The sequence below is a fragment of the Colias eurytheme genome, chromosome 5 (assembly GCF_061535395.1).
Source record: "Colias eurytheme isolate Ceu_HAF_F1 chromosome 5, ilColEury1 Martin Lab GWU primary, whole genome shotgun sequence".
NCBI classification, from domain to species: Eukaryota; Metazoa; Arthropoda; class Insecta; order Lepidoptera; family Pieridae; genus Colias; species Colias eurytheme.
In genome coordinates, this window is record NC_142984.1 from 3,835,380 (window position 1) to 3,849,366 (window position 13,987).

A 13,987-nucleotide genomic window follows, 5' to 3' on the forward strand; every position below is an offset into this window, starting at 1 on the left:
ATTTCCCTAATTGCCATCAGATTCTGGTTTACCTATAATGTCTAGATACCTAGGTAGTAACCACAAGGTTTCTAATATATGAATGAAGAAAAAGAAAATGTTACTACAACTGGAGCATAATATGTGCGTGTACGGTGTGCCTATGGTGCAAGTCAATAGGTGTCTGCTTTGCAAGAATATTCCAAAAAACTAAAAGGAAAGATCAGTTAAATATCAACACACTATGTTATATCATAGACTACATAGCAGTTACGGAAATTAAATAAAACAACGACATTTTATTATTCATCATTTATTGGTGAAATAAATCATTCTTTATAAAAAATATATGTAAATTAAAAAAATAAATTTTACAGAAACTTACCAGAATGCAAATGCGACTCGATGCTCAGTTTCCCGATGCCATAGGTAAATAAATCATAAAATATAGAGAAAAAAAATACATACCTAGTGAAAGTTGTGTGATACGATGGTATTTTAGGTCATGTTTTAATTCATGTACCTACCTAGTTTACACCTGCTACTATCAAATATTTTGAACATCACTACTCCGCCTACTAAAGAATTAGGTAGGTAGTACCTACTCATGCCAGTCTTTACATTATATCTATATGTATATATATGTAGGTACCTACCACAAATTATTAACTAGGTACATTATGTATGTCAATTGCCCATAAATTTTTTCGGAATATTTGCTAATAGCTTATTGCAGCGCATACTTTTGATTTGCGTAGGCAATCATAGATAAACATGACAGATTTGTTCTCTTTTCTATATATAGGCACTGTGTATTATATTGCAAAAAGCGAGAAGTAACGTAGGTATCAAACTCAAAGCTCTATAGATCTCGATGAATGATTTGGTACATTGGTAACTACGTTGTTGCTAAAAAGGAAACTAGGTTTCCAGCTATTGAAAAATGTAGGTAGGTAGCTTAAATATTTTAAGACACCTATGTACGTCTCTTAACGTGTTTCATGTGATGAGTCAACTGTACGAACTATAACCTATTTTCAGATAGTACTTATCGATACAGGTTGTGTCTGTAGTCTATAGGTAGTTATGAATCAAGGATGAAGGATTCCGATACATAGGCATTATTTGCATCTATACATACCTACCGCGTCAGCTAAATATGTAGGTAGGTCGATTTAACAATCCATTTGGCAGACCGTGCCATATTATTAATAAATAGTAAAGATAATAATTTGTATCTTATATGCATTCAACTAACCTGTTAACCGGTAGGTACTTCTTTATTCAATACCTACTCTAACAATCTCCTATCAAAGTTGTGACGCAAAATTTACAGGCGAAATTACTCTATGAATGTTAAATTACCTAGGTACAATGTTCAATGCATGTCTAAATATTTTTTTCTAAACAGAAAGTTTGCATGTCGTTGAAGAATATCACAGCCAGGTAAAGTAGGTACAAAAACAACCATTTTGGCTGAACCAGAGGTATGTGAGGGAGATGAAGAAAATAAAGCAAAAAGAAATACAGATATGTATACAACAATTTAAGTGCTATAATAATAGAAAGTCAAGATGAATTGTTAATCGATCTTTTAATGAAGACATAAGTAGTTATGTGTAATCCACTTTCTTAGAAAAATATTTGATATCTGTAACTAACATGCATAAACAGTTTATTTTTAGGGTAAAATGACTAAACACCACGCAATGTGATTAATTTATTGAAACATCTATGTATGTATGTAGTATCTACTTAATATTTATATAAGGTATCTGTTTATGATAAAACTACTAGATGGTTTGAAGCTACATACTCCACTTGAATATAATCCTTATCATTTTTTTAATGCAGTATCCTATTTATTTTTCTAGCATTTAAACCTTCTAGTGTCTGAGATATAATACGAACTTAATTTCTAACAATGATTTAATAAAAGGTCTATTTACATATCTAAAGAAACAACCCTACAGATTTTGTATTAAAATTTATTTTACATCAAATTATCCTATAAGTCCATTTCTATAACCTAAACACTTACAACATCTATTTGAGAACTTAATACTGAGTCAGGAAAATAAATTAATCATGATGATTTATCCATCTAAAGTCAACTAACACTGTCCTTTCTCGTCTAGCTTCTACACAACTCCAAACATTAAATCCTAAATTGTACTTATTTATGAAAAAGTAAATGTATTTTATTTCACAAAGTATACGTGTCCTTAACAGTATGTCACGATAAGTACCTAAGTACCACAATAAATAGCGAACTTACATATCAGTACATAGTAAAAATTATTCATAAAATATTCCTTCTAAAAGATAATGTTACGATCTATCTATCATCTAATTTTCCTGACGCCTTCTCCTAGGTGGTCTCGAGTGTAGACCATGAGGTGTAACTATCGAGCTCCGGAGCGCCTACACTAGCACGATATACTCTGCACTACTAGTGTACTTAGCACGTAACCTAGAGATTGAAAAAACCTTTAATAAATCATGTACATGTAAACACTAAGTTCCTTCATAGCATTAATCATTCAACTATCTAACTTGAGCTATCTAGCCCTAAACCATTAATGCTATGTAGTAAAACCTAAAAACGTTTTGATACACCTAATAGCAGTGTTAAATATAAATGACTTGAGTAAAGAGACATCTAATAATTGATGTGTTAATTTAATCCCTCAGCCCCCGGAATAACAGACAATAGAAAATCTATTGTGTCGTGGTCCTATCGGGCCGCTCGGTGGTCAAGGAGTTAAGTTTGTTGTGAATGTAATGAAGGATGTGTTTATATAATACATACGTTTAGAATCTCCCTCCGCGGCCACCCTGGCCTCCGTAGTTGCCACCTCCATAGCCGCCGCCGCCACTACCACCTCCCTGGTTCATGTTGTATGGAGCCGACCTGTTGTTCCCACCATACTGCTGGTTCCTCGTCGGCCCACCGCTATATCCTTGGTTACCATAGTTACCAAACTCTTGGTTACCCCATCCTCCTCTTTGATTCCCACCCCCATACCCACCACCCCCTTGGTTGCCACCTCCCCAACCACCCTGGTTGTTATCCCATGGGTTAGAATTGTTCCAACCTCCTTGGTTGTTTCCATATCCACCTGAAACGTCTTTTGTAATTTAATACTTGCTGTAATAGCTTTAGATTTAATTAAAGCAAATCTATACTAATATTATAAAGCTGAAGAGTTTGTTTGTTTGAAAGCGCTAATCTCGGGAACTACTGGTCCGATTTACAAAATTCTTTCGGTGTTAGATAGCTCATTTATCGAGGAAGGCTATGGGCTATCTATATATCATCACGCTACGACCAACAGGAGAGGAGCCATGGGGGTGAAACCGCGCGGAGCGGCTAGTGATTGATAAAATTTTAGCAATTATACAAAATAAAAACTCAATTTACCTCCACCATTACCACCCCAGTTGTCATTTCGACCAGGGCCACCACCCTGTCTTCCGCCTCTTTGATCAGAGCCATCCTTTGGCAATGCCTTTTTAACATCCAATTGTTTACCATTTACTTTGTGTGGGGCATTTACTAAAAATAATACACAAGTCAATTAAACAGTGTTTTAAGTTGCATGAAAAAAACCATATGATAATTAAAAAAATGTAAGTTGATTTGCGTACCAGATCTATTATGAAAAATAATAGTCAGGTATAGCTTTAATCAATTCTTTACTTTCCACAGTCAGAGGAAGCCAGTTTGGACACAAATGTTCCATTCTGGGGCAAAGCTGTGGCACAAATATCAAGAATAAAAAATAAAAGTTTAAACTTACAGCAAATTTTGTCTACAGGGTCATAATCATCAAACTCAACAAATCCAAAGCCCCTCTTTTTGCCAGTTGCCTTATCTGTGACTATACTGACATTTTTGACTTCACCATAATTAGAGAAATACTGTCTTAATTGTTCTTCATCATGATCATCCTTAATACCACCAATAAACAATTTCTTTACAGTTGCACCAGCTTCTGGATTCTTAATATCTTGTCTTGCAACTGCTCGTTTTGTTTCCACAAAACTAAAAAGAAAAAGAAATTAACTTATTGAAATACTTACACACACAAAATGTCTTGAAAAACCCCCCAGGCTAACCTCACTTTGGCTAATTAGGTTACTTGAAACCACGAGGCTCGCACTTTTCCATTAAAACCCATTTATTTAGTATTTAACTAGTATTTAACTAAAAATGATATTCATCAATATCTAAAGAAAAACAAGAACGCTATAAGTACATAACGACATTAACATATTAAAAGTTTGTTGACCTCACAGAAAATGCCACGTATACCGAATACACAAGACATTCACCAAGTGTTGTCATATTATATTTGCAGTAAAAAACGATATAAAAGCGATTTATAAGCTTTTATATAGCTGGACTGCAGTAGTAAAGTAAAATATTGTAAAACTCACCGTCCATCAATACGATGCGGCCTGTTGTTTTGAGCGTCATCTACCATGTGTGCTTTGGAATAAGTGATGAAACCGAAGCCGCGTGATCTCTTCGTTTTTGGATCTTTCATAACAACAACGTCCACGATTTCTCCCCATTTTTCAAAATGTGATTTAAGAGATTCATCTGTTGTTCGGTAGTTTAACCCACCGATGAAGATTTTTCGGTGAACCTCGGGCTCATCCTGCAAGTAGAACACGGTCAACAAAATGGCGGATGGCGTGGTCGCAATCGTAAACGAAACTTAATATAATTTAGGTATAGCAAAACTAAATACTAAAATATTTAACCAATATAAAAGTGAAACATAATTTATCAAATGCAAATAAATAAACGAAGATCTAAATTAATTAAAGCATTTTCAATAATAAGATGATTCATCACAAAATCACAAAAATATGAAATAAAATAATACTTACAAAACCGTCGTCACCATTTTGAGGCCGCATTTTTGCTTTAACTAAATAAACTGCTTAATTAATTATTAATAAAAAAATTCTTTTGAACGTGGCGTGAACGGACTAGAATTACAAATCTTCTCACAACACGACCAACCCCAACCGACGGCACGCCAAAAAGACCGAGTAGCGACGTTCAACGATCGATCTGCGTTGGTTGAACTTGATACGTCAACAGTGACTGATGAATGAACGAAATGAATGAAGGTAACAGATTAAAAATAAAAATTAAATAAAAATCGTTTACATAATATTATTATTGCTGCCCACCATGTTTTAGCTCTGCTTGTAAGTATCTCCATTTATATAGAAAAATGCACAGTCAAACACATAAAAAATGCATTCACGAGGTACTACGAGCGCCGAGCGGTAATTCAAATAACACGCCTACAAGCCGAGCTCATTGAAATTGGCAAACAACAAATATTTTTAATTATGTAATTATGTAATTTTATCTAAACAAATCGTTTGTTCGTCGTCAGCAAGTGAAATTAATATATAAAATAGACCTTATTACAATAAATTACACCTAAATCGTGTTTTCAAAATCGTCGGCTTTGTTTATAGGTATAGTTCGGCGTTTCATGGTGGTTTCGCCTTTGCTGCATGGCGTCTTTCCAAATAATTATACAAGGCTAGCATATACGCAACGGTGTGAAACTAATCACGTATAGATTGGAAGTAACTTTTTTACAAAGTTCTTCCAATCTATACAATAGCAGTATGCAAATACTCGCGTATACTAATTTGTAGTGAAGTAAGTATGAAGTAAGTAAGAATAGCGCTCCAAAACATACAGCGCCAGTACAAATGCGGACTAATCGTGTAGGTATGTTTCGGAGTAAGCGCGGCGTCTTTTCAGCTCGCGTATATATACATAATATTATTGTATTGCTGCTTTTAAATCTATTAGATCTTTTAGATATTATGATAACAATTTATACATACACGAATGTATGTATTGTAATCATAGTACTGATCGTGTATAGTTTGTATCTATGGTTTGTATCGTGGATGCTTGCGTCTTCGTTCCCGACTATACTACACGACTTACTTACACTTGACAAAAAATCTAATAAGTCCAGTTATAGAAGACAGCTGTTGTATAGATTGGAAAGACGCTGCTGCATGTGGTGTTTATGAGAATGTAAAGAAACATAATGTTTAACTAGATTAAATAAACTCATTTCCTCAAACAAACAAAGTACGGTACTCAAGTACTTATATTATTAAATTCTGCCAGAATTCGAAGTACCGTTCTATAGTATTTAATCCACATTGCGAGGCAAATTTCTAATGCCACATATGTATACAAACCTTAAGACAAACCTAAAGATTTGGTTTTGTCTTGTTTGTTGTTGATTTGTTGGGATTTGATCTTTTTCGTCAAAAACTTCAATTAAGGGTTAAACTGATGTCTGATTCTTTGTGTTTGCTATTAAAGTGAAACTTTTATTACATCGTCTCAAACTTTTTGGTCTGTGTAGCGCATGTCGCGTGATGGTCGAACCGTACGATAATTATTATCGTACAAATACGATAATTTTGTGCGTTTCACTTTTACCGTGGTTTCATAAAACCACACAGTTTTTTCGTCATCTAGGAACGTTTGAATATGGAATGGTAATTTGTATAGGATTCCAAGAGGGTTCCTATAACCCTTAATTCTCGGTTTTAATTTCGCGGCACATTTACGGAACTTATAGCCGCGGGTTAAAGAGTACCTATAGAGTGTAATAAATAAACTTTAGTTTGAATTAATAATATGGAATGGAAGTTCAATAGGTACCTACCTACATCATATTGAATTTCCATTCAATAAATAGGTAGAGTCTGGCCAGCCAAGGATGAACCCAGTGTTTTTTGTAGCGGCCACACTATACGCGGAATGTCATCATGGCGTTTCGGCGTAGTTAGTTGTCAGTTTTGTTGAAAACGGTTCAAATCATTTGCTTTAATAACGTTTAAATCCTGCTGTAAGCCTGCTGTGTTGTGTACTTAATTTACCTATATACTATGATCACCTCTAAGAATATCAAAAGTATCAAAATGTTTTTTTCCTACTAAAGCCGATGTTACCAGGTCCATATTTTTTAAATTTGCCGCCCTCTAATGGGTTCAGATTTGGCTGGCCAGACTCTAGGCATGTAAAATTTGTAGATGTTTCGAATAAATATAATGTCTTTGTTTTCGTAGAAATTAAATCCCAAAATTGGATTTCCTTGTCGATTGGATAGTAATATTTAACAATATTTGTATTTCAAAAAATATGCTTGAAATAAAAATGCGTTACATCTTACGTTACATGTGGTATATAAACATAAAGGCTAAAGCATTACGGATTCATCATCATCATCATCATCAGCCCATATATGTTCCCACTGCTGGGACACGGGCCTCCTATGAGGGTACAGGGCACAGGCCATAATCCACCACGCTGGCCAAGTGCGGGTTGGCGGATAGTGCGGGTTGATGAAAAAAAAAGTCGCCGCAATACGCCTCGCCGTATGGCCCGTATGAAGCCCGTATGATATCAAAATAATCAAACAGTTTTTGAAATATGAGATCCGATTAATCGATTGAACTTGGATTGAACAGTTGAAGACAGTCATTACTCACTTGTCAACGTCAAGACAATTTTATTTCATGTCAGTGTCACTTGCAATAGATTACGTTTACTGTTTCAGGATTCGGTGATTACTGATTCGGTCTTTCGGTATTTTCATAAAAATTTAACTATCAAAATATGTGAAAATAGAACATACTTTTTATATCTTTTACTTGAAACGAATTGATACTTTCAGTAATTACATATCATAGGTAGCTAGAATCAAAAACAAATATTAAATATACAATTCTCATTGCATTTTAGGTGGATACAAAGTTACAGAACTTTTCTGGGATATCAATTTTACTACAACTCAAAATGAAACCTCGCGGCGGTGGTGATGATTTTGTAAGTATTTTTTTATTGCTTATAACTTTTAGTATTTGTATAATGTAAGACCTGTTGGTTTGCTATAGTTATTATGTGATAGATAAAAAAAAACCATGAAAATTACTTGGCAATAATTATCACTGCTACAGGCTACTAAACCCAATGTGAGGAAACCTATGAAACAAAAATATTTGAAAATTATCATCTTTTCTACGTAAATATCTCTTAAATATTAATTTAATAAACTAAAAACATCTAGTATCCAATTTATAATCTCGAAATCATAATTCAGATTATTTCAGAATTCATGATAGAAGCGATGACAATCTTGAACTATTAAATACCGGTCAAATGTGGCTACTTGACCACATTTTTTTACTTTTTATTAGCTAACTTATTTATGTTAAACTTTTATTAACATTTTATGATTTGTTCATGTCATGAATGATTTCATCATTCACTTTTACTAGGTATTTCTTTAAAATATATTGAATCTGACATTATTTACAAATAAACGTAATACAGGTCAAGTTGACACTGATGTGGTATCTTGACCTTGCACATCAGTTTTCATAGGTAGATGCTTAACATTCTTGTTTTAGGCTAAGTTGCTATTACTTTTTAAGTCTTCGACTTTTTAAATATTGCAGCCCGAAGCTTTACAATAAACTGTTAGGCTCTGGCTACCTGGTCAAGTTGCCACAGGATTTGTAATGATTTCATACAAAGCATTACATGTCGGATAGGGTTGTCACAAATAAGACACAAATTTTAATGAACTATTTTTTTATTAAACTAAATTTAATACATATTATGTATATGTTTATTACTTAATACTTATAGGTATTTATTAGGTAAGGAAACATTTATTTTTCATTAGAAATATGCTAAATCGTTGTCATCAAAGAGAGTATAAGTATCTGGATTGTCCGAAATTTGCAGCAAATTTATTGATTTTACTATGCAAAACTCGAAACAGATAAAAAAAAGGAAAAAATGCAGTCACGTTATTTTTTGTGTCAACCCTAGGCGTCGGTCAAGTTGCCACGCAGCGGTCAATGGCAACTTGACCTAACCTGTGGCATCAATGCCCAAGCAAATATTTCGACAGATGAGCCTAAAATTGGACAGTTCCCACTGTAAAATCAATCTCTAGAGTTTATTACACAACATATCAAAACTGTACTCACCTGAGATGTGCAGTTTAAGCTCTACAAACATAATAATACTGACACCGGCAAAAGATCCTTAGTCACAGTCACACTTCGATACGTTATATTGCGAGAACCAACAGTGTTACCGCTTTAAAATTAAAATATGTTGCCAATTAATATTTTAAAAACCTACCAACATCGATACATTAGGTCAATTTGCTTTCAATTCTACAAAATTTGATATTTTGTTGTTAAACAGAAGGTGTGGTCAAGTTGCCAAGTAAAGGTCAAGTAGCCACATTTGACAGTACATAGTTTTACACAAAATTTTTATGATATATTTCAGGAAGAGCCAGAGCATACCAGAAAGCTTTTTATAGGAGGCTTAGATTACAGAACAACAGATTCATCATTGAAGGAATTTTATGAGCAATGGGGGGAGATAGTTGATGTGGTGGTGATGAAGGATCCCCAAACAAAGAGGTCTCGTGGGTTCGGTTTCATCACATACTCCCATGCTCACATGGTGGACGATGCACAGAAGAACAGGCCACACAAAATTGATGGAAGGTAGATGAATGAATGAATGAATGAATGAACACTTTATTTGCACCAGTAACAATAATAACAAAAAAAGATATTGTTTAAATAATGAATTTTGTGTAGGTATTTAGTGTTGGTTGATGTTTTTATATGGAGAATTTAATTATTAATGATAAACACGATAACAAGTCCATTTTGTATCAACAATAAACAAAATATTCCATAACAGAAGATATTGTTTATTGAGCCTTGCTTACAGACTTGGCATTTTGTATGTGGGGTAAAATATATACTTACAACATATTCAATATTTTATGATACTTAAAAACAGTAAAAACATACTTATTCTTAAAAGTAACATAATAATTATAGCTGTCCATTGTAGCTTTTAGTACAGTAGTTTTTTAGTATCTCGCGAACAGACAGATGATTTTGTTTTATAATAGCCTATGATTTGTCAAGTCTACTTTCTTATGTCATGGCTACTGTAAATAGATTTTTTTTCATTGTCTATTAACTATTTATAATTGAATATTTCAGAATTGTGGAACCAAAGCGAGCAGTTCCCAGAGAGGAAATTAACAGACCAGATGCAAGTGCTACTGTAAAAAAATTGTTTGTTGGTGGCTTGAGGCAGGATATTGAGGAGGAGGATTTAAAAGAGTACTTTAGTTCATATGGCAGCATTTTGTCTGTAATTCTTGTTACTGAGAAGGACACTGGCAAGAAAAGAGGCTTTGGATTCGTTGAGTTTGATGATTATGACCCTGTAGACAGAATATGCTGTGAGTAACATTTTTTTACGATTGAATGAGGTGACTCTGTGGCTTGTTTTAAAGTTAATAAAAATAAAATACAAATTCATAACATACTAGAATTTTTTGCAATATAACTAAAGCAAAATATTTTATTATTATACAAGACTTGTTCACTATTAAAGACCCAATCTTATCTCTTGATTTAGTTTGAAGTGTTTAGCTTTTTGGGGGTAACATCCTCGCATATTTTTGGGGGTAAAGCACCCTTAGTGTTATTATTTTTAATAATTTTTTTTTCATTGGGATACTTAGTGTGAGAGATTATTCTACAAAATGGCTGCCGTAAACACAATCACAATACTTAATTAACCCATTGAGCCCCGAACGGCCCGATCGGTCCACAACACAATAGATTTTCTATTGTGTCTGTGATTCCGGGGCCTGAGTTATCACACATTGTTTTTCAGTACAACAAAATCACAAAGTGAAAGGGCACAGAATAGACGTGAAAAAGGCGTTATCGAAGTCGGAGATTGGTGTGGGAGGTGGTGGGGGTGACCGGGGCAGTGGTGGGAGCCGGCGTGGGGGTCGCGGCGGTTGGGGCAACCGGCAGGGCAACCAGGAGTGGGGCAATTCTGGTGAGTATCATTAACTAGCTGCTCCGCGCGGTTTCACCCCCGTGGCTCCACTCCTGTTGGTCGTAGCGTGATGATATATACCCTATAGCCTTCCTCGATAAATAAGCTATCTAACACCGAAAGAATTTTTCCAATCGGACCAGTACTCGAGATTAGCGCGTTCAAACAAACAAACAAACTCTTCAGCTTTATAATATTAGTATAGATTTGTGCTAAGCCTTATCCTTACTAATTCTTTCTAGTCGTTACTTCATACTTCCTTACTAATATTATAATTGCGAAAGTGTGTGTTTGTCTGTGACATCGTAATTGAACGATTTTGTTGTATGGTTTTTGTGTCTGAATATAGTTATGTTATATAGACTACTAGTTCACTGTAGAAATATCTCATTTCTAATTTGGAAACAGAAGCAGGCACCTTTTGGTGTAGGATTGCATTAAGTTTTTTTTTAAATTATAAAACTGTTTAATTATCTATACATCTATACATCTATACAAATATTATAAAGAAGAAAGGTTTGATTTTTTGTTTGTTTGTTTGTTTGTATGAATTGAATAGGCTCCGAAACTACTTGGCAGATTTGAAAAATTCTTTCACTGTTGGAAAGCTACATCATTTCTGAGTGACATAGGCTAGGTTCTATCCCGGAAATCCCAAGGGAACGGGAACTATGCGGGTCTTTTTTTGAAAACGCGGGCGAAGCCGCAGGCGGAAAGCTAGTTTAATTATATCTGAAATTTCTAGAATAAAAGATTGTATTGTTATGAAGACAAAAATGTTCAATGAACTTCAGGTTCACCGTGATAGTGTTCTATAACAAAGAAACATTGAAAGCTCTTTTGCAAAAAAAAATATTTGAACAGCAATCCTCATTTTTTTAATTTTTTTTATTGAAAAAACAATAAAATTAGTAAAATATTACAATTCCTTTCTAGGATACAACCAAGGCGGTTGGAACAACCAGTCGAATCCGTGGGACAATTCGGGTGGCAATTGGAACCAGGGCTACGGGAATCAGGGTGGTGGTTGGAACCAGGGGGATAACTTTGGTAGTGGATACCAGCAGGATTTTGGCGGTGGCCCCATGCGGCCCAACTTCAACGCGCAGAGACAGCAGCCGTATGGCGGTGGTGAGTTTACTTTTTTTTTCTTGAATTTATAACTAGCTGGATACCGCGGCTTCGCTCCCGTGGTCTATTATCTATCTTTGCACCAAAATTTCATACAGATCTATTGACAGTTGTTTGTACATACGATTTATATTCGTTTATAATATTCGTAGAATTCTCGTGTTCATGTACACTTACATAAAAATGAAGCAAATTCGTGCAGCTAGTCTTTATGTACTTATAAGTAGTTAAATTTATAGGACTTTCTTTTATACATATAGATATTATATGAGGTTATTGTTTACAAAAAATAAAGATAGTTTCTATTTGAAATAAATATTGTTTTGAATTAGGTGGTTACAACACAAGCGGTGGCGGTGCTAACTTCGGTAACGCGCCGACTGGCAATCCACGCAGATTTTAAACTACACAGTCTTGTAAGTAAACATTTTAAACATACAATTTACATTCTAAAAACCAATTTATTAACCCATCGGATTTCAGAGTAATGAACCGCTTTTCAATTATTATTATTTATATGTATTTCGGATTAATTTTACTTCAATTAAAGTTAGGATATATGGAAGCAAGATGATATTTAAAATTTTTGCTCAATTTACAATCTTACCTACCTTAGTCTATGGTTAAAGTCAATACCAATGTTATAATTTTCCACGTTTTTAACCCATTGAGCCCCAAGTGGCCCGATCGGTCCACACACAATAGATTTTCTATTGTGTCTGTGGTTCCGGGGCCTGAGTTATTAATATATTTTCTTATCGTATTTAATTACATAAAGCCTTGTGTTCAGGTGTATAATGCAATATTTTTAACACTTAGGTATCAAGTTGCGCTTAGATGAAACTAGGCAGGAAGTTAGTGTAGGACAAACAACATGGTGTCAGGGCCGAGAGGATCTGCAATTTTAGGCAGGTTAAGGTTTGTGCATAAGTGAAGCACACAAATCACAGTTTTTACACGCTTCAATTACACTGTCCAATTATTATTTAAGTTTGACATGAAGTCGGTCTTACGTTTTTTTTTCTCTGTAAGAACTGTGCATACGTTCCTAGGTAGTAAGATATATAATACAGATTCTAATATAAGATAGTGTCCATTTTTGACATTCCAAACTTACTAATTTCAAGATATTTAAACGTATTTTTGTCTCATTCGAAATGGAATTTATTAAGTCGTATTGAGATATTGTCTATGGTATATGTTTTGATGTTAGGTTAATGTATTATAAGAAAAGTGGATTCCTTTTAAATACGATTTATTGTTACGCGGATGTTTTAAATTTTATTTCACGTTATAATAAGAATTTATGTAGATTAAGGAATTCTGTTTAGTGTTGTGTGCATTATTAAAATATAAAACTATGTTCCATGGACTCTTCTACGCGTGAGCCACCGAACGTGGAAAAGGCCATGGTAAGTTAATATTTTGATGGAAATAAACGTACGCAATAAATTCAATTGTTTTATTTTAACTCCATTTACATATTCTTATATTTAAATACCTATAGACAATAATTTTCTTACATTATCAATCATAACATATTAAGTAGGTTTTATTGAATACAAAACAAAAGTGCTTCTCTATGAGTTCTTAAAGCATACACTTAAACTTTGACTAGTATATTTACAGTTATAATCTTAAATATAAATAAACACTTAACATTATTGGAAAGAAATGACTAATGAGATAGATTTCCTTCAAAATTTTAGATTGCATGCATGATTGCATTTGAGTATTCTTGATTGACTTGACACGGGTAGGATAAAATAAAAAAAAACCGCGATTAAAAAATGTTGTGTGGTTTTATGAAACCACGGTAAAAGTGAAACTGTTCGAACTGTTCCGAACACTGCTTTGTGTAGCGCATGTCGCGTGTCGGTCGGCTGCCGAGTAGGTATACCTACC

At 34.1% G+C, this 13,987-nt stretch overlaps 3 protein-coding genes across 4 annotated transcripts in view; 2 read left to right on the forward strand and 1 right to left on the reverse strand.

Annotated features, from left to right (window-relative positions):
- Positions 1 to 13,987, forward strand: part of CREG (Cellular Repressor of E1A-stimulated Genes) — a 188,776-nt gene that overhangs the window by 28,653 nt on the left and 146,136 nt on the right. The window lies entirely within an intron of this gene.
- LOC149908390 (heterogeneous nuclear ribonucleoprotein A1-like) lies at positions 1,686 to 5,047 on the reverse strand. 2 transcript variants are annotated; one of them, XM_090101847.1, is made up of 6 exons: positions 4,882 to 5,047; positions 4,423 to 4,646; positions 3,783 to 4,027; positions 3,404 to 3,538; positions 2,792 to 3,101; positions 1,686 to 2,452 (listed from the first exon to the last, which is right to left on the reverse strand). In XM_090101847.1, the coding sequence occupies exons 1-5, from the start codon at positions 4,909 to 4,911 to the stop codon at positions 2,794 to 2,796; spliced, it is 942 nt and encodes a 313-aa protein (XP_089957973.1). In that variant the 5' UTR covers positions 4,912 to 5,047; the 3' UTR covers positions 1,686 to 2,452; positions 2,792 to 2,793. The 2 variants fall into 2 exon arrangements, with proteins under 2 accessions (XP_089957973.1, XP_089957972.1); XM_090101846.1 differs by having other exon boundaries at positions 2,792 to 3,110.
- Positions 7,555 to 13,534, forward strand: LOC149908391 (heterogeneous nuclear ribonucleoprotein 87F-like). The gene is made up of 8 exons (XM_090101848.1): positions 7,555 to 7,636; positions 7,793 to 7,876; positions 9,359 to 9,582; positions 10,096 to 10,340; positions 10,781 to 10,951; positions 11,888 to 12,082; positions 12,415 to 12,498; positions 12,902 to 13,534. The coding sequence occupies exons 2-7, from the start codon at positions 7,847 to 7,849 to the stop codon at positions 12,483 to 12,485; spliced, it is 936 nt and encodes a 311-aa protein (XP_089957974.1). The 5' UTR covers positions 7,555 to 7,636; positions 7,793 to 7,846; the 3' UTR covers positions 12,486 to 12,498; positions 12,902 to 13,534.